Below are 19,473 nucleotides of genomic sequence, written 5' to 3' on the forward strand. Positions count from 1 at the left end.
AGTCATAAATCTTTCTAATAGCCATGATTACATTTCTTGGTTAACTGTTGAAAAGCTGAAAGGGTGCTATCTTATAGGTTTTTAAGTATGCTGGAAGTCTCCCAACTTAACTGCATAGTTCATTTTCTTGTCTTTATTATCTCCGTATTTAAGGAAATGACTGCTTTTACATGTTCTGAAACTCAGTTGTGAACTACAGTGACAAGTAGGAGGGAAGTTTAAGGATTTAAGGCCCATTGGGAACATTTGTTTTCCTTCCAGAAATGTCTTTTCATTCATCTCCATCACAATTCCACCAATTTGGAACACTAACAATAATATATTGTACCTAGAATATTATGGGGCATTATTTAGCATGAGATAACGGTAAACATTACGCATTCCCAAAGCTAATCAATAATTAATAATACTGAAAATAATAGTTCTTTTCTCATGAATGTGACATCGCTCATCAATCGCTTTAAATACAGTTTGTAATTTGGTGTAATTTCTTAAAGAGTCTTGAAGTTGGTTGAAGCAATCAAGGTTTCTCTTTGTGTGAGGGAGAAATAGGGCAGGCAGAGTGAACCCTGACACTGAAGGTGACAATGGAAGAAATATAAGGTGATGCAGGGGGAAAGAAAACATAGAAGATAAAGATACTGTAGTTGGAAGAGAAAGTTTAACCTGTTTTATAGCTCAGGTATAGTGTAATGGGGAGGCAGCCCAAGTTAAAACGTGCACCTTATACACAACACAACAACAGAGCAAAGGCCGACCGTGACCTCCTCGGTACAGAAATATTTGGCATTAACAAAACGCTCTGGGTCTGACTGATATCTGGTTTGACTTTATTGCTCACTGAACATGAGCAGAAACGGCTGCCTTTAGGAGCTACTGAAGAGCAGGAGAGCAGAGTACCACGATGCTGAGTTTTATCTGTAGCCGCTGAACATCAAGGCAAGAAATAAAATACAGTGACTTTTCCTTCTGCTCTTCATATGGATTCATTGGTTACTGTTGAGTTTATGCAGTCTGGCCTCTGACGTTTTGTGGAATGAGCACAATGTATTAAAGTGCAAAATGACATGCTCTGTGCATGAAAAAACAAAGAAATATACTTCTCCAAGCGGAAAGGATTTGGTGGAGGAGACGTAACTCTAAACAAGCAGGGGTCTGGCATTAACAGCAGAAAGAAAGACTGCAGGCCAGGGGTCCAAGGAGAATGAACTTCAGACGACCCAGCTCGACGTCACAACTTGTGTATTTTTACCGACACAAAGATGGACTTTTCGTGAACTTCTGAGGCACATGTGGCGCTCTAACTGCTGGATGACTTCACATGTGCAGATTACTTTATCTTTGTTTAGCTACTGTATAAATATATTTATCTTCCTCAACAATTTTTCCTGACATTGTTTATGTGTATGTTACAGCTGTCAAATCCATTGCATCCTTTAACTTGGCACATTAACATTTTATGTTCAGTCTCTTCAATTTTTTTTCATGTATGAAGGCTTTTGAGTCTGGAAAGATTTCTTTTCAAAACTGCAGAGAAAACCTACAATAGGACGTCGAACTCTCTGCTCCTAAGCAAGGACAAGAATACTAATCCCACAGTCCTGTAAACAATGACTTCATTGCCAACATATTAAGCTGAGGTAATGACTCATCTGCTTATTGACACACAACTATTTCTTTATATGTAAGCATTCGTTTTAATGGGATCATTTCACATCCACTTCATATTGCTCTAATACAATCCTTTCAAGGTGGAGCAGTACATTCTTCTAATTATTAACAACTACAGCATCTTGTATGCATTTCAACGTTTGTGCTCATTCACATAGTTTTGTGAGACTGCACTGTCCTCTTGTCATTTTAAGCCTACCGAACAGGCCACAGTATTTCATGTGCAAATGATATAGCCTTTGATTTTCACTTCAGTAGTGTCATACATTTCCACTTTGTCACCAATAAGGACATCAAAGATACATCTCCCCCAACAGACAGCAGAGATGGATGCTCCATGTCAGACCATACTGCCAGCAAGCTTTGAATGAGGAGGTAGCGATAACAAAGAATCATGATGGTCACGGTGGAAGCCTTTGTGTACTGTAGCTGCTTTGTGTGGATGCGCAGGGTGGGATGATGGGAGTAGTACCTGGAATAGTAGTGGGCTCTGTAGCTGTTCTGAAGGAGAGGATGCCAGGCTCCGACTTGCCCTGCTGATTCTCCGCCACCACATGAACCTCATACTCTGTATTCCAGTCCAGGCCACTCAGCAGCACATACTCACTATCATGGGGAAGGCGGACCTCTGGTTTCCAGTCAGATACATGTTTCTGAGACAGGAATGTAGAGAGGACAAATCTCAAAACCATGTAACCAAATGAGATTATGGTCATTGTGTACAGGCAGCGGAAAGTGTCATTTTAGATGTGAAAATACATGTTTGTATTCAAAGTGGGTCAAAGATGTACTAAAACAGGTCTCAGATGCATGCTTTTGGTAGTTTAAGTTACAAATTGGTCCCAGTTCAGTCTAAATTACAGGTGCAGTTACTAAATCCAATGAAAGTAGATTGAGGCTGGGTGTCACAGGGAAAAACGATGGCCCACCAAAACTAGAATCAATCGCTGGCAGTGGTCCTTCTGGCTTGGTGTTCTACTAAACACACAGTGTTCAGTGGTGCGAAGCCACTGGGGGATCATGGCTTACGGGCTGTCCTGACAGTGTCCCTTTCTGTTGACAACTACTCCAATAACATCTCTTCATTCCAAATTGGTAGAAGAAAATAAACACTCAATTACAATAACGTTGTTTAAAAGTAAAATTTGGTCACTTAATCAACATAACTATATCTGAGAAGGTCCACATTGTAAGGGTTCAAAATCTGACTGGCATGAAATGGTGCTTTAACATACTTGGGAGTTGGTGTCAAGTGTTTTTGGACACATGCTAGCAGTTTATTCCTGATTCCGGTTGGTTTGATGAGCCTTTCAAAGCATCTCATATGATTTCTTATGAAACTATTGCAAGAATTGGAGAAAAAAATGCAAAATAGCAAAGTGGTATCAAGTTACCTCCTTGCCCAGTATACTCACAGCCTTGTATCTGACCAGGTAATGTTTAATGGGGGAACCACCATCGTCCTGCTTGATCCAGTTGACTTTAAAAGTATTGCCCTTGTTTGGGAGCTTGACTTCTAGTTTGGGGGCACTGGGTTCCCCTATACAGAACAAATCAAGGAATTATGATTAGTTTCCATAAATATGCTTGTTATTTCAACACCATCCTTAGGCACAATGTTCCTACTGTGCTTCTCACCTTCCAGCTGTATCAAAATGTGGTTCTGTCTCATAGGTCAGCAAAGCTAAACCATAAACTGATGCAGATTCAAACATTAGTGTATTAAGATGTTTTTCTCCAAGCTTTAACAAGCATTACAATGGGGTAACACTGCAGATAATGCAGATGTAGATGTGTTAACTGGAGTTTGATTGAGGCATGCATCCTTTTGTTGTTTTTCTCTGCTCTAAGCTGAAATAATGAGACCGCAGAGACCAGAGAACTCTTCCCTGTAGGTCATTGCCTCCATGATACAATATGGTGACTTAAAGCAAACTCCATGATGGCGTATAACAGTAATGCATGTTTGAGCTATTGGAAATTACGTCATTACGTCAATATCAAGATAATATGACCTTAGAGATGCAGTAAAATGCAATTATCCTAAAAGAAATGCAGTCACATCTGATTAGTTAGTGTGGGAGAATGGTTAAATTAAATGTAATGACATGCAGCTGCAGACGAAATTTGTCACAAATGCACACATGCGCACACACAATGTGGGATTAAAACCTTTTAGCTTCATTCAGTGTTTATGCAGCATTTCCAGACATGGATAGGGTTTGAGTTATGTTAGAGTTAGTGTATTGTATCACTTTTAAAATGTATTAAGCCCTATATAGGACATGATTATACAATGAGAGCCAATGACATACTGTATGTTGAAAAGTTAGTATCAAACTCAATGTTCTACCAGGAACAGATCAACGACTTAGATGTTCTTTTGTAGTTTTTTTGAAGTCTCACCACCCACGGATTTAAAGGTGGGTGTAAAATATTTATAGCTTTGAGGATTAAGATGGAAGTGTGAATTATGAATCTTGTCTGTAAGACGCAAAGGTGGACATAGTGTGACAGTGTTGTATTGCCTCAAAATCTCTTGAGGTAGAGGTCAGGGTTGATGAATGAGTCTGAAAGAGTCGTTTGTGTCTCATCATGAATCATTGCTGCTTTCTTTTAACCATGATCACAGTTCTCCCTAACTTTGACAAAAGTAGATGTTTGTGCCTTAACTTGACTAAACTTTAACCATGGCAGTGGCAGATCAGGAAGCAGTCAAATTAATTTGTTGATTTGTAACCGTTTTGGGAGACAATTATTGGACTGCAAGATAAAAAAGTGAGAATGACTTATTTTGTAAAGGCCATGACCATTGTGCTTTGTTGGTAAATTTGAAAGACTTGCTGGAACCAACTTCAAGCAGTGAGGGAGTATGTTATTATAAAAACCTAGATTTTGGGTGGAATGTCCCTTTGAGGGCTGCCTGAAGGGGCAGAGGGCAGCATGGCTACTTCAGAACTAATAGCTGTGGTATTGTTCTCCTTGAGGCTCCACATTATCTGCCCTGTCCCCCTGAGTAATGACTGCTCCGTCGCTGGATAATGAGCCTGAAGGCCTTGATTGGACATGTTACTCTATTACTTATAATAATATCTACATCGACTTGTGGGAGGGAAAGTTCGAGGTGGGACGTGTGCTGTGAGGTTCGCTGTTACTTTCAAGCCACTGTGAGGGCTGTTGTAAGGGAGGAGGATAACAAGCCAAACTCATTAATTATGCACATATTGGTTACACACAGTTAGCCTTGTTATTAATTTGACTCCCTTGTGAAGTTACAGCCTTTGCCCTGTGCTAACAAGAACAGCCCATGAGCAGGTGGAAGAGGAAAAAACTTGTGATATGAGATATATGATCTAAATCTATGATGCAGGTTTGAGTACATGCCTTTGTTAGTGAGGCATGGAGTAGGTAAGGAAAAAGATAACATAGGCATACATTTCAAGTGGACAAAGCATTCTGTATCCAAACCCAGTAGTTAACATTTCAAACATCCGTGTTAGTAGTTGTAGTTAACTGAAGGATAAAGGCACTTTTTCTTGACCAAATGTATCTGAGTGCACGGTCTGAAAACTGCATTCCACTAAACTGGAGTGAACATGACAGATGCTGGAAGTGAATCAGTGTTAGTTAGTAACAGCAGCAATAACATGGTGGCAGGAAGGCACTGGTACATTCAGCATTGGTATTCAAGAGCATCATTCAGGGTTAGCTCTTTTTTTTTTTTTTTTCTGAGGCTAAAACAGAGAAAGGACTGGTTAGAATGAGAGGCTTCTCCATGCAGGCTGGAAGTGCTGGGTGCTGCTACACATTTGGAGGGGAAATGTGGATCTATGCCCATGACCTGACACATATGTGGGAGGCATATTTCCACATGTAGCCCGACCTGATACAGCATCCTCCCTCATCTTCCAGCGTACATTCAGAGATAGGTGGATAGAATTGAAGAGGAGTTATTGAAAACATGCTGTTAGATATAGAAATTCTTCATTTTAGTTGAATGGGTTCATAGTTCCATCAGGTGCAAAGTTTAATGCTGAAATTCATGCAACAGTTCCATTTGTGTTTGTGCCAATATTAACATTAATTATTGTGAGGAAACATGTGACACCAACAGTAAGCATTTACAGAGCTCTTTTATCAATGCCATGCACCACACTGTCCAACAATAAGATTCATTTAATGAATTATACATGTTATTGTGAATGTCACTGAAAGTAACCTGCACCCAAAGGTGTTAGTACATATTATTTAGGAGTATGTGCCAATTATTCTTCTTTAATAGCAAAAGCATTTCATTTTCACAATTCTGATCTTGAAATCTCTATCAGACTTTCTGGTATTTATCTCAAATTGCTGCTAACAATATAACCCAGTTAGTATAATTGAGCCAAATTCATAATTTAAAATGTGGAATATGTGTGGTTGCATTTAGAATGAATTTTTGAATTTTTGTCCAGTTCTTGGTGCATTTATAGAAATGCAAGAACCAAGATGACATGACACCAAAGACACAGACACATGCAGACAGGACAAACAGTTTTCTTTGGGAAACAGCAGAACAAGAAGAAGAAGAAGAAGAAGGATGCAACAAGAAACAGGAAATAAACTTGCATGCTGCAGTAATGCAAAGGGCTGCTGTGAGTCAAATCAGAGAGACACTGAGCTACAGTAGATAATTTGGGAAAAATAAGAAAAGTTAGCTTTGTGGATGAGTATAAGGGCTACGTTTAAGAGAACATGCAATGCCAATTGCAGTCAGTGGTGCTCCTGTGATTTTTAAATGTGATTGAAAAACATGGTAAATAATAAAAAGATAAAACATTTAAGTGTGTTGGATGTCACTTAACTAATCTAAGCTAATACGGTGGTAAATGAAGTTGTTAATTTTCATCTAGCTAGTCCAGCTCCTCGTTTGATGAATCTTAATTTAAATTTTATTCAACAGCTTTCAGAGGATATTTAATGGGGAAATGCATGAAAAGTTTAATCCAGCCCTCATATGATTGGATGGCGCAGCAGTATGGCTGATTGAGACATCTGGAACCTTAATCATGGCTTCTAAGTAAACCAAAATGAGAGAACAAATGCAAAGTGAGATTTAAAAAGACAGATGGAATGAAATGTGTTAGCCTGAGAACAGCTGATCTGTAGCATGTGTGGCACCACTGCAATTTACTGCCCCTAAAATGAACAGGTATTTTGGTGTGTTTCAACGTATAGATGTTTTCTTTCAACTGAAATATGTTTAGTAATCCATTCATCTTAATTACTGTTTCATTGGTGCCTCTACAGAAAGGAGCAACCACATGGTTGTTGAATTACTTCACAGATGGGTACCATTAAAACGTCTTGTTCATGATCGAGTTAAGATAGCTTCAAATAATTCTTGGCTAGCTCAAATTTCAAATCAAAGGAACTTAAACCAATGACCCCATTTTTACCTGAAATTAAAATACAATCTGTATCTGGATATCAGATCTAAATAAGAACAAGTGCATATTAATTCAGGCACAAATGCAAGCAGAACACTTGGGGTCATAAACATCAAGCCAACTCAGACAACCACAGTAAAAATAAGGTGCCCTGTTGTGTATTTCTTACATGATTATATTAAATTGCCTAGATTTTCTTTGTAATAAGGCACTAAGAGGAGAATAGTCCTGTGGTGTTATCTTATGACTGCACTGGGAAATGGTCAAAAGGTGTTTCCTAGAAAGAAGAGAAAGTCTTAAGATGAATGCAGATGATGAAATTCTGTGGACTACTAAGTGAAATGCATGTTTACTAAAGGTTTAGTACATATTTGAAGAACGGCCTAAAGATGGATGGACGAAAATGGTAAAATAAAAGCGTTTTAATGTCTCGCTTATGAATCTAATTTAAATAAATGCCTTCTGAATGACTATTGCTGATTTTATGATCTCAAACTAAACAAAAAAAAATTACCTTCTGTTGGCCAGCGAAGACGACATCATCAGCACCATGCAAGAGCCATATGACAAAGTCACATGATGTGCACGCACATGATTGGTTGAATGGAAAATATAGGAGAAGGAGAGTGGGTTGGGGGGGGGCGGGGGCACATGGAAACATACAAAACATTTTTGAAATGATGAAAACATGTCAACGGAATTAAACAAATGAACAAATATGTTAAAGACAAAATGAAACAAAAGGAACACAAACAACCAAGAGAAATACATAAATCGATAAACAGATTATTTTTTGAATACATGTAAAAAAAAACACATTACTGAATATATGAGGCAGTTGTAGACTTTTAGTTTTGGTTTTTGGAAAAAATGTAGGGCATCAATAATTAAAAAAAACAAACAAATACATAATGTTGATTCAGATATAGATTTCAGATACAACCAAAACTATACACCCAAAATTGCCTCATACATCCAGATAACCAACAGCTTTTCCTCTGACAGGTTTTCCTTTATTGTAATAGCAAAGCAACATTAATGCCCAATCTGAATTTGAAGCACGATCATTCCCAAGACCATGACTGCCATTAAAGACAAATTAAAGAAAGAAGAAAACAGCAGTGTGTTTGGTTTCCCTGCGACGAATAAGAAATCAGGTCCAAAAGAAGTGCAGAGGAAACTCTGGAGCTTTGGGAATACAAATCATGCCAACTAGATAACACACACAACACAGCAGACGACAGTATGAGCACATGAAACATCAGGAGAAATAAGGTCTGCATCAGATGATAGTAAACAAACATCTGTGACATTCGCTCCGGGTGATGCACTTGCAGAAAACACAGAGTAGTTGCTGGAACATATATGTTGCTGGAGCAAATATATGAACAACTGCTCCCTAAATCTAATGTTAAGCCAGGATGTATCTGACATATGCTATTAAAAGTGCGTCCTAAGGGAGAGAATTAGTTAGAAACACTGCAAGGACATAATGTACAAATCTCACACAGCACATCAGGATGTCAAGAGGAAACAATAGACATACAATAATTATCCCAATGACCTCGTAGCAAACAGACAAGTCATGTTTGTTAACACAGTGCTACCTAAAATGTTGCTTTAAGGTCTGTGTAAACTTCAAATCAAAGCAATGCAGAGTTAGATAGGTTAGTTGCAATCAGTTCTAATTTTACTGGCTCTTTGTACAAAATAATAATAAAATATCAGCAGGAGTTCCAAGTGTTGCTGATTAGTGCCAGTCACTGCTCTGCTACCTGAATGGCTGTGGAGGATTTCTCAACAGGCAAAGCAGGCCTGACTGATAGTAGCTCTTAGTCGTTGTTCAGGACGTGCTGTCACAGCAAGCATACTTTGCATTACTGTTTGCATAGACAGACCTTAAGACTAGTGTGAACTTCTCTGTCATGAATGTCAGATGATTTGATACTGTGTCACAGCTGAATAGACACACTGCTAAGTAACAATGGGATTATCTCCACGTTTACAATGAAAGAGTGTTTTCAGATAAGAACTAAAACGTGTAGATGGCAGAGAGGCAGGAACAGGTTCGGTGGGAAGTGGAGGAAAAAGCATCTTTGAAGGGTGGCACCTCATCTTTTTAGTACAGTCATGCCTCAAGACAGGCTGTCACAAGTGACCCACCGATCCATCAATGAATTTACATGAAAAACAAATCAACGCTGTCATACGATCCAAGATGGCGACCGTTGAATACATAAATACACTTTAGCTATATGGGGGCCAAACAGCGTCCATGACAAAACTAGTGTTTAGTCACCTTAAATGATCGACTCACTTCAATATTTGTTATTACAGTAATTCTATGACATAAACATTAAGTGCTGCCTGGAGCCTCTACTAACTTTATGGTAAAACCTACTGTCTCTAAAAAAAAGCAAAGAGTTCTGCAGCCACTGATCCAGGGTCTTTCTCTTTGACATGTGCATTTTTGCAAATAAACAGGTAACAGCAAACCTAGTATAACCTGCAGTGCTTTAAATGTATTCCAAAATCATTCCACCACAATCAGGGGGAGTCTTGTGTATGTATTGTGTGTTAGTTCTTCATGATCAGAGACATTGTGTTACTACGTCATACACAACACTATAGCAGGTGGTTAGAAGTGCAACCATCAAATCCTTTGACAAATGTTAGTAAAATCATAATCTATGAGAATCCAAGTCTGTTAGCAAAGCTACAGTAGTATGTTGCCAAACTCACGCTGCCGTTTTGCTCTACAGAGGGCTTAAGAGCTCTTCTATGAGGCACACCAGAAATAAAAGAACATCTAACTGTAAGGCCAAGCAGGTAAGAGGTGAAGAGAGGAACACTGCACACTGTGTGACTGGCATACTCACTACGGGCCATACTGGTAGCAGCGATAGGGGGTGGTATCTCTGATGAAACTGAAAGATGGTGAAAACACAGTGAGAGGAGCTGGAGTTCTCCTCAACTAGAGCAACTCAGGGCTGGGACAGCTTGGTTTTCCTGCTCCAGTGGAACGATGACCTCTTATTTTATAACATCTACCCACTGTGACGCACAAACATCCTGTGTAAGGGGAATAAGCCATCAGCAATGCTGTGTAACAACAACCATAACAACCCACTGGAATACATCAATATTAACTTTGTCTTCAACCAAACTGACAGCGACACAGATTTGGTCTTAGAGTTTGATTTTAAGACCATAGAAACACAACTTACGTATTGAAATGGAACTCCTTATAGCTACAGAGCGAATGCCTGTAAGCTTTAAAGGGTCATCCCATCAACATTGTTTCAACTTCTCATCAACACAGTTTCTCAGCAAGAACAATCCTTTTCAACTATTTTGCAGTGCTTGTAAGACTTCAGCAAATTGATTGTTGTGCATGCTATGCTGCGTTCATTTGTTCAGCAGTGAGTGTACAGTACAGTGTCAGCCTCCTTTCCTTTTGTACTTTGCCAACTGCTTTTGTTTTGGTACTGTTGGTTTCGTTTACAGCAGCAACTAGCAATTACTTCAAGTTGTCAGATTTCTACAAAGTCTAGCCTACATTCTTCTGAAGCTTAACACACTTACAAGCACAACACACACACACACACACACACACACATATTCTCTTTCAACTAAGATGATGCCAAAGGTGATGATTTAAAAAAATGCACACATATCTACTACTCAATTGTCCAAAACTGAATACTACACAGAAGCAAAAAAGATGCAACCAGTGCGATGTCAAGGATTTCTTGCGGGCAGCAATTAGTGCATTTTCATACACACTAGTATCATAGTATCATAGAACTGGTGTATTCACAACAAACAAACACCAATCAGGAATTTTGGTTTTTAAAGCAATGTCTAAAACCTTTTCCTGAGCAGCAGTAAGGATGTGCTCTGTCAAAAGAAAGCTGCAAAGACAGCTCTTCCCCACCGGTACCTAAAAAATACTAGGAAGCTATTTACAGTCTTTCTTAATAAGCATTCTTATGACCTCTGAGACACCATTGTCAAAAAAAAAGCACATTGTAGGCAGGAACAGGAATCCTAAAGATTTCTGGGAACTGAAGGACTGAATAACTAAACCTTATGCTTGCATACGAGGTCATTTATGTGCAAAGTTGCTCAGCTTTTAACATTACAAGCAGTAAATATTCCATTTCCACATTAATTACCACATGATAATACAAGTGTCTTCCTCTTTGTTGTCTCTAAAGGGCATATACTTTCTTTGAAGACCTGATATAACACTCATTGACTGAACTGCAGCAGTGCACAGGAACAATATACTTTACACTACAGCAGGGCTGTCAAACTCAATCAGAGAAGGGGCCAAAATTTAAAACACGGTTTAAGTCGCGGGCCAAATGGGCTCAACATTTAGTGAAGAGTCTAAAAGTGACTATTTTATTATAGTATATAATATAATAATACATATTTTATTCAGAAATATGAATTTAAACAGCCAAACTTCAACAACTTCTCCTCAATAAAATAAATAAAATTATTTTTGTATTTTTTGTACTTATCCTCATGTTTTGTCTCATAGTGTCGTCTTATGTTTATGTTCTTTAATTACGGCTACATTAGCTCCACAAACAAGACACATGAGTTTACCTCCGGCATCGACAAACAGGTAAAACTCTGCCTCCCACCTTTCGTTCAGCCATTTATTTTGGCGGGGCTAACTTAAGTGTCACTATAAAAGTGCTGACGATGCATTGATCCGCTGATTGGTGTGTCATTATACCAGCGGGAGGAGGGCTGCTGCACGGGTCTTGACTAGCGCGGCAGCTGTTCAGTGCATTGTGGGATTTGTAGTATGAAAGGTGGGAGTGCTATTTACCGACGGGCCATTCTTAATAGTCACATGAAATTATCTCGCGGGCCGTATCCTTGAGTTTGACATGTCTGCACTAGAGGGACACCAACAGAAAGACTTTATGAGCAAGCAATACTAAAGAAGCAGCAGCACTAAGGACTACAGCACAAATAACTCACTGGCTACACGCTAAACTATGCTCTGTTATATCAGTCAATCACACTGTAAAACTAACCTGACGCCACATTAGAGTGACGGAATGGACTGCCGTCTGAAAAATTAGTACAAAAAGCAATGAAATGAGTTCTGATGTTTATGTAAGACAAGAGTAAATTCAAGGTTTTGAGGTTCTGAGTGATGATTTATGTGGAATATTCTATGGAAGACATCATGTGGTCAAGAACATTGTTGCATTAGCATTATCGTAGCATGTTTGTTTTTGTTTTTTTTTATCATTAAAGCAATGTTCTAATACTGAGAAAACAATCAAAGTAAAGCAAATAAATGCTGTGGTGATGGAAACACGTACAGAGGAAAATAAAGTGGACAAGACAGGGAGAAAAGAAACTTACTTGTGAAAGAATACCCTGAGAAGCCCAATGGAATACAGAGCAGATGGAAAACCATGATGAGAAAACAATAAAATAAAAAGAGGAAACAAAGACAATGAAATGAGAAACATGAACAATGAGAGAGGGCAAACATCTTGCCACATTATTAACCCACTGTCACACTGCTGCTGTATGTTATTTGGCTTTCTGGCTTTGTTCTGCAGCTAACTTTGTGAGGACTGTGACTGAGTGTTTCCTTAAGAGGACACTGGGTTTATCAATGACAATCTCCCCTAGGTTACTCTGATGCAAGTTAACATACAAGACAACATGCACATAACTAAACTGGTTCTTCAAAGTCTTGAAAACTTTATAAATTTAAAAAATAAGTTTTATGAGCATAAGCTCAATAAATACATCACACGCTGATTTTTGCTGATGTTGAAGTAGGACAGAGCTTTTCTTCAGCTTTAGGCAAACAGGAAAACTAGGGAGGATGCTGAGGAGTTCTATTTCTACAGAAGCAGTGGGGCAAAGAAGCACAGATGAAGGCATGACATAGACGCTGGTACTAAATAAAACAAAGATTTATTCATGACCCTGATTTGAAATGCTGACTGAGAAATAGGTCTGTTGCCCTCTAATTGTAGCCTTGGTAAACTAGCTCCACAGTGGATAGACGGATTAGTGGATAATTCTGGTTCTTTACGATCTGGTTCTTCTTTTAGTAGTTTGGGTCATCATTTCTATCATTACTAATAACATGCAACTCACCAAGGGAGCTCAGTCTGACGGCCCAGTTTTGACCCACTGTACTTAACATAGTTGGTATGCACAGATTTCCTGCACAATTAGGGATAATTACCAACATTGCTGGTGTGCTCACCTTTGGTTTAACCTCCAAATGAATTGGTTTGGATAATCTGGATTAACTGTTGGCTGACTTTGTTGGAGCAATGTTGCCGTGTGTCCAATCTAAGGAGTTACTTTGGTGAGTACTGTGTTATTATGAATAATTACATTGGTAGTTAAAGCTATGAAAATAAGACCCAAGTTGTGATAAAGTAGAATTCTCCTTCAAACGTCTACCTTATCATCATCTGTTTGATTGCCATACAGAACTAATACCATACTTGTGCCATCAAACATAAAGAAGAGAAACCATATACAAGAATATACCATTATTATACTAATTGCTCTCAGGAAACAAGAATCTTTTCCCATGACACACTGTTTCTGTGCAGTTATCCGATATTATATCAAACAATACTGGAGAAATATACTTTAGACGTTCGAGATGATTAGCCTATTTTGTACTTCAGTGAGAGAGCATTATCTGACATAATTGCAACTGAATTAACACAAACATGACACATTTTATGTCAAGCCATCGCGTTCTGATTGGTGATGGCAGGTGTTGTGCACCTGCTACTTGCTGTGAGGTTGCACACAATGCCATATGTCTAACACAGCTGTGATTTGAAGAAAAGAAAGAAAAACTGAAATGGTAAGAATATGATAGGCGAAAACAAGTTGCTTCCACACAACCAGCAAACTGATGAAAGTGGTTGACGAACAAATACGACATGGTCAAACCCTCCTTTTATCTTCCTGACAAGTTGGTATTCTCCTTGTATCTCCCTTGTTCTGTTAAGGTGATTCTTTCTCCACTCACGCTTTCTTCCAAACGCAGTTAAAGAGAACATTTTCTCTACCGCCAACATTTCATCATGCGCTGCCATTTCCTTCACAAAATGTAAGCAATCTTCAGCAGGGCTTGACCTCTGGCTGCTATATGAACAATATGTGCTGACACTGAACTATAAATACAGAACTGACATTCCTTCACACTGAGGTATAAATCAGCCTTAAGAATGCATAGCACTTTCGAGTAAACTTTCACTAAATCACCTGAGTTATAGGTCTGATAAATGGAGGGAAGCATGGTCTGCCTTACACACTGCAAACATTCATGAGGGAAGAGGCACATACAGTAATAGTGCTGCAGGTTACACGGGTTATATTTCGCATAGTTAACACCTTTAACCAAGTTGGATTATCAAGTGGCAGTGACACAGTGAATCATCGTTCCGTCCGGCCGGGCTGGAAAACGAGCTGGCTTTAGAATAGAGGACTGTAGGGATGAAAGCATCAGGGCTCAGCAAGACATGAGCGGGCAGAGGAGTGAGCGACAGCATTAGGTTCAAAGCATCGGGGTCTCACTGAGAGCACGGACATGAGCAGCAAAGGCAGTACTTACGGACTGGCTCAGTCTTGAAAGTGCTGGCTGGGCTGCTTTCGCCTTCGCCCTTGCCGTTGATGGCGGACATCTTGACCTCATAGGTGGTCTCCGGCATCAGGCCATCGATGGTGATCTTGGTAATGTCTGTCGGAGGCAAAGTGGTGTTATTCTATGACAGGAAACCGAGAAATGGTGAACAAGAAAGAAGGGAACAATAGATGTTTCTTCTTTAGATCTTTATATGCAAACATTATTATTATTATCATAGCACAAAAAGAAAGTGACTGAAACAAACACTGATGAATCATTGATCATTTTAATGATAATTTAGTTTGAACTATTTTTGTTTGGATAGTTTAATTATTTTTCTTTTCATTTGTTTTCTGCGGTTTTTGTTTCAGATCCTGTTCCGTATGTGTTTGATTGATTCTGTGTGATCTTATTGCTGTTAGGTTTTATTTTTATAATCATTTCATGTGGGATCCAGGAAATCTTAGAGCCACCTTGTGAAACTTGATGGTGCATAAATACGTCCCCTCGTTTCCTCCAGTGCACTATTGTAATAATCTTTTCATCACCATTTTTTCTTTTGGTTTTGATTTAGTTTCTTTGGCTCCCGCATTTGCTTTCTGTTCCTGCTTTTATTACATTCATTACAACGACCAGGTTACCACATTGATGTATCGATGTGAACGTGTTGAGATCACCAGAGCAGTATTTGCCTTTACCATTGGTGCTGTGATCATTTTTTATTTCCCCTGCATCAGAAATCACCTATAGCTTCAGAACAGACAGAAGCCGCTGGCTGAAATGGTTTAAACATGGGACCAAAGATAAATTGCGTGACCAGCTTGCATGTAATGGTAGACACTGAGCGCAGTAGCAAAGCAGAGCAGCAAATGCTAAGAAAAGGTCAAGTTCTAATTACAGTGGGGTTCTGTATTTAATGAGTAGTGGTTTTAGTGCAGGAAAATAAGATTAAAAGTAAGTTATAACACAAAAACTGTCACATGTAGTACACAAAGAGAGCATTAGGAAAGCCTGCTACTGTATTTAGGTCTAATTTTCATGGGTGATGTGAATTAACCTAATTAGTCACCCATTGAGATTTTGATAGCTATAATATTTAGCATGAGAATAGATGCTGAAAGTGTTTTTTTCTAGAGGTAAAAACAATAAAAAATCATATGTTTGACTGCATTTCATTACACAGACATTGTTATTTCCATATTAATAAGGCACTGTTGACATTTTAGTCAGGGCACACACACACACACACACACACACACACTGGTGTCTGGACTTTTGTTATATAAAGCCATGTGGCCAATATATCACTATGTAATACAAAAAAACAGTTTCATGGATGAGAACAAATCTAGGTCCCGGTGCTAAACAGCTGACAAACATCGATTACAGTCTCTACAGTGATTATTAAGAAAAAATCTGACTGTGTTTCATATTAATGTCTCAATGAGAAGGACGTTGAGAATAAATCATGCATAAGTGACTATTTGGGGAGACTGTATGAATACAGCCAAAAAGCATACGGCCAAATTATGTCACAACTAAGCTTTTAGCACCGCAAACATCAGTAAAACTAATGTCACCGCTGAAACCATCCATGTTCAGATGAGATTTCAAGCTAGCCCGGAGTAATTTAACACTGATTATATCACGCTGGTTTCCCCAGCTCCTCTAAAAGGTTATCTCCACAAATCACAACAATCATTACAAATCTGACTGACTTTGGTGTGTTAATCATTGTGGTGCTGCAGTCTAAGATTACTGCAACATCAGTGGCTGTGTAATGATGTCTGAGAGATCAATCTTTGAAGGTATTAGGGCAGCATATAACATCAATAATTAAACACAAACAGGTCTTAAACCTGCAATGTGCAACTTGTTTCGCATTAAATCCTAAATCAGTGAATTAATTAAGAGAATCCCTCTGCTCTGGCTCGTTTCACAGGCTGTTTGTCCAGGTTTTGAGGCATCCGTCACTGAGGTTTTTTGTCATGGTCCAAACACAATGGAGGTGACTGGAAAGGGATCTGTGGTGATCACAGTATTGAAGAAGTGCAGTTTAAAAATTCATCAGGAATGTAGTAATAAACAGTCCCTTTGAAAAACTGCTGACAGGAAGGTGTGTGGGCCTTGTCCAGAGCAATAGTGAAGACAAGCGAACAAATAGCAAACACTGTGCAAATAAGCAATCTGTGATGTTCACCAGCAGTTTACATGACTTTGTGCCAAACAGCACTTTGCGTCTGGTCTTATTTGTAATCTTGGAGCCAAATGTCATGTAAAAAAGAAATCCATGAACTACAGCACAATAACTCATGGTGGAACTATTATGAACGCATCATTGATCAAAGATTGACATGTTGCTTCATTCCCATAAACATGGAGACATTTGTTTTGACTCAATCCCACACAGGAAACAACCTTTCTGCTGTTTAAAATAGTCACCAAAACATGCCCTTTTTATTTCAGCCCTGCTTGAATAATGTTTGCTAAAACACACAGTGCCTAAACTATTTATTTGTGAATCATTTAAAAAGATTTATATTTTCACTAAGAATGGATGGGTCTGGGTAGGAGAGTCAGAAACTACTGAGAGACGGAATAATTATTGTTGGGTTTGGTCTGGATTTGTTAACAAAAAAACAGCTTAACACCGGCTTTATCCTTTAAGTTCAACTGAAATTGAACAAAAATGCCACACAGATTAAAAATATCAATGTATTCAGTCCCTCCTGTCGGCACTTCGACCATAATGACACGTCTGCTGGCATTTTAACACAAATGGGTAAAGTATTTCAGTCTTTCTGCACCACACATTTCACTGCAGTGCATTGGTGTTTTATCAGAGACCATATTCAATACAGGCACATGATCATTTAGAAAATGCATAAGACATATGACAGAAAGCCTTAAAACACAGGTTTACAGGTGCAGTGGAAAGCACAGCAGGTCTACTTTAACTAGCTTCATGCTCACCCCAGATGTGGGTATCTATAAATGGACCGACAGTGATGGGTGTGGTATCTATATCTGGCAGTACTGCTTTCAAACATGTGATGGCAGCCCTGATTCACAATATTGTGAGATACATTTGAAACTCAATAGCCTTTTTTTTTGTTACATTTCAGTCACTTGATAATTCTTCATCAGTAAAAACATACTTTCCATTGTATGTTAAATACCTAAGCATTTAGTATTCCTGATTGCACTAATCAATGTCACAAACACACTATAACAAATGTGCACAGTGCTACAAGACAAGCTCCATTCAGTGAATTTTGGAAAGGCTTTACTTTACTGGATGCGCAGTAGCTGATGTGGCTGAATGAGATATGTATGGTAACATTTAGTGTTGGTGCGTGGGTGCATGTGTTTTGTTTTGAGTATACGCTGCCATGACAGGCGGCTCTTGGGCCTTGAGCTGACAGCAGATCCCGTCAGCCACTGACTGGTACGTCCCATGTGGCAGCCAGGACCAGAACCATCCAGATTTGTAAAAGCCACAAACCCTCAGTGGGACGGGGATATTATCTGGGGCCTGTCAGAGTCTGAGCTGACTGTCATTAAGGCGACGCTGTGTGATCCACCTCTTCTCCTGACATCAGCTACTGTCATGTTTGGATTAACTGCTTTTGCTGGCTGTTGTTTTCTGAAGATTTGATCCATATTTCTTTCATGTGGAAATCAACACTAAAATAACAAGAACAACACAAATAATAATAATAATAATAATAATAATAATAATTATTATTATTATAATAATAGTAATTATAATAATGAGAAGAAAAAGAAGAATTAATTGTTTTTTGTATTTACTTGCATTGCTGCATTGCAACTTAATCTACATTTGGGATTTACGTTTTGACACTAGAGTTCCCTTTGTGCGCAATGAACATAGAATATGTAGCTAATGTTACCATGTACTCCTGATGTTACACCTGAGGACTCTTATTTATTTATTTTTGCCAGAATTTGGACATCATAATTTTATATATTTGTGAAAGCTGCACCATGAAAAGGCATTTTCAGTCTCCCTTTCCAGTGTCACCATTATTGTTAGATATGTGTCTGAATAATGACATGCAAGATGGGTAATGTAAATGACCAGACACACAAAGAAAAATCCTTAATTCATTCAAGCTTTTTCTTCCTTTTGAAGCAAGATGCATCATTTGGATGCTACAGACTAGAATAGCATGAGAAATAGTGTAGCTGATGCAGCGGATGCATCATAAAGCTGGGGTCGGCACTTTATTTTTGGTGTCATCTGGTGTGATCTGAGAGAAAACTAGACTTCTGCTCTCTCAGCCCTGTTTTCAGGCTTTAAACAATGTAGCCCGTGATGGGAGACTTCAGTCATGAGAGTGTTCCTATTGGCTCTTCTACAAATGAAGATGCATGTGCACGTCCCTTCAGATGCCAGGGTAAGAGTTATTCAATGGCTGAATATCCTGCAGGAAAACTTGCTACTCCAGCATTAGTTACAACTGTCTACACTGCAAAGTAAACCCAACAAAGGAAGAGAGTCTTAAAAGGAGGCTGAATAAACAATATATCAGGAGTCTATATTGCAAGCACTTCAATGATGGACAGAACTTCACAACGAAGCTGCTAAGTTCATTCCTGTAATATCTAAATGTGTTGCAGCGGTTTGTTTGGTGGTGTCTTAGAACACCTCTTAAAATAGATTTAAAAATAATGAATGCAGATTTATGATGAAAGCAG

General features: G+C 38.7%; 1 protein-coding gene across 2 annotated transcripts in view; it reads right to left on the bottom strand.

Annotated features, from left to right (window-relative positions):
* ncam1a (neural cell adhesion molecule 1a) overlaps window positions 1-19,473 on the bottom strand; it is a 70,451-nt gene that overhangs the window by 22,191 nt on the left and 28,787 nt on the right. For both annotated transcript variants that reach the window (XM_070844238.1, XM_070844237.1), the window contains exons 10-12: window positions 14,740-14,865; window positions 3,087-3,211; window positions 2,144-2,324 (exon numbers count right to left, since the gene is read on the bottom strand). In XM_070844238.1, the coding sequence (XP_070700339.1) occupies window positions 2,144-2,324; window positions 3,087-3,211; window positions 14,740-14,865 (432 nt within the window). The remainder of the gene's footprint in view (window positions 1-2,143; window positions 2,325-3,086; window positions 3,212-14,739; window positions 14,866-19,473) is intronic.

This window comes from Pempheris klunzingeri, chromosome 14, assembly GCF_042242105.1.
Source record: "Pempheris klunzingeri isolate RE-2024b chromosome 14, fPemKlu1.hap1, whole genome shotgun sequence".
Taxonomy (NCBI): Eukaryota; Metazoa; Chordata; class Actinopteri; order Acropomatiformes; family Pempheridae; genus Pempheris; species Pempheris klunzingeri.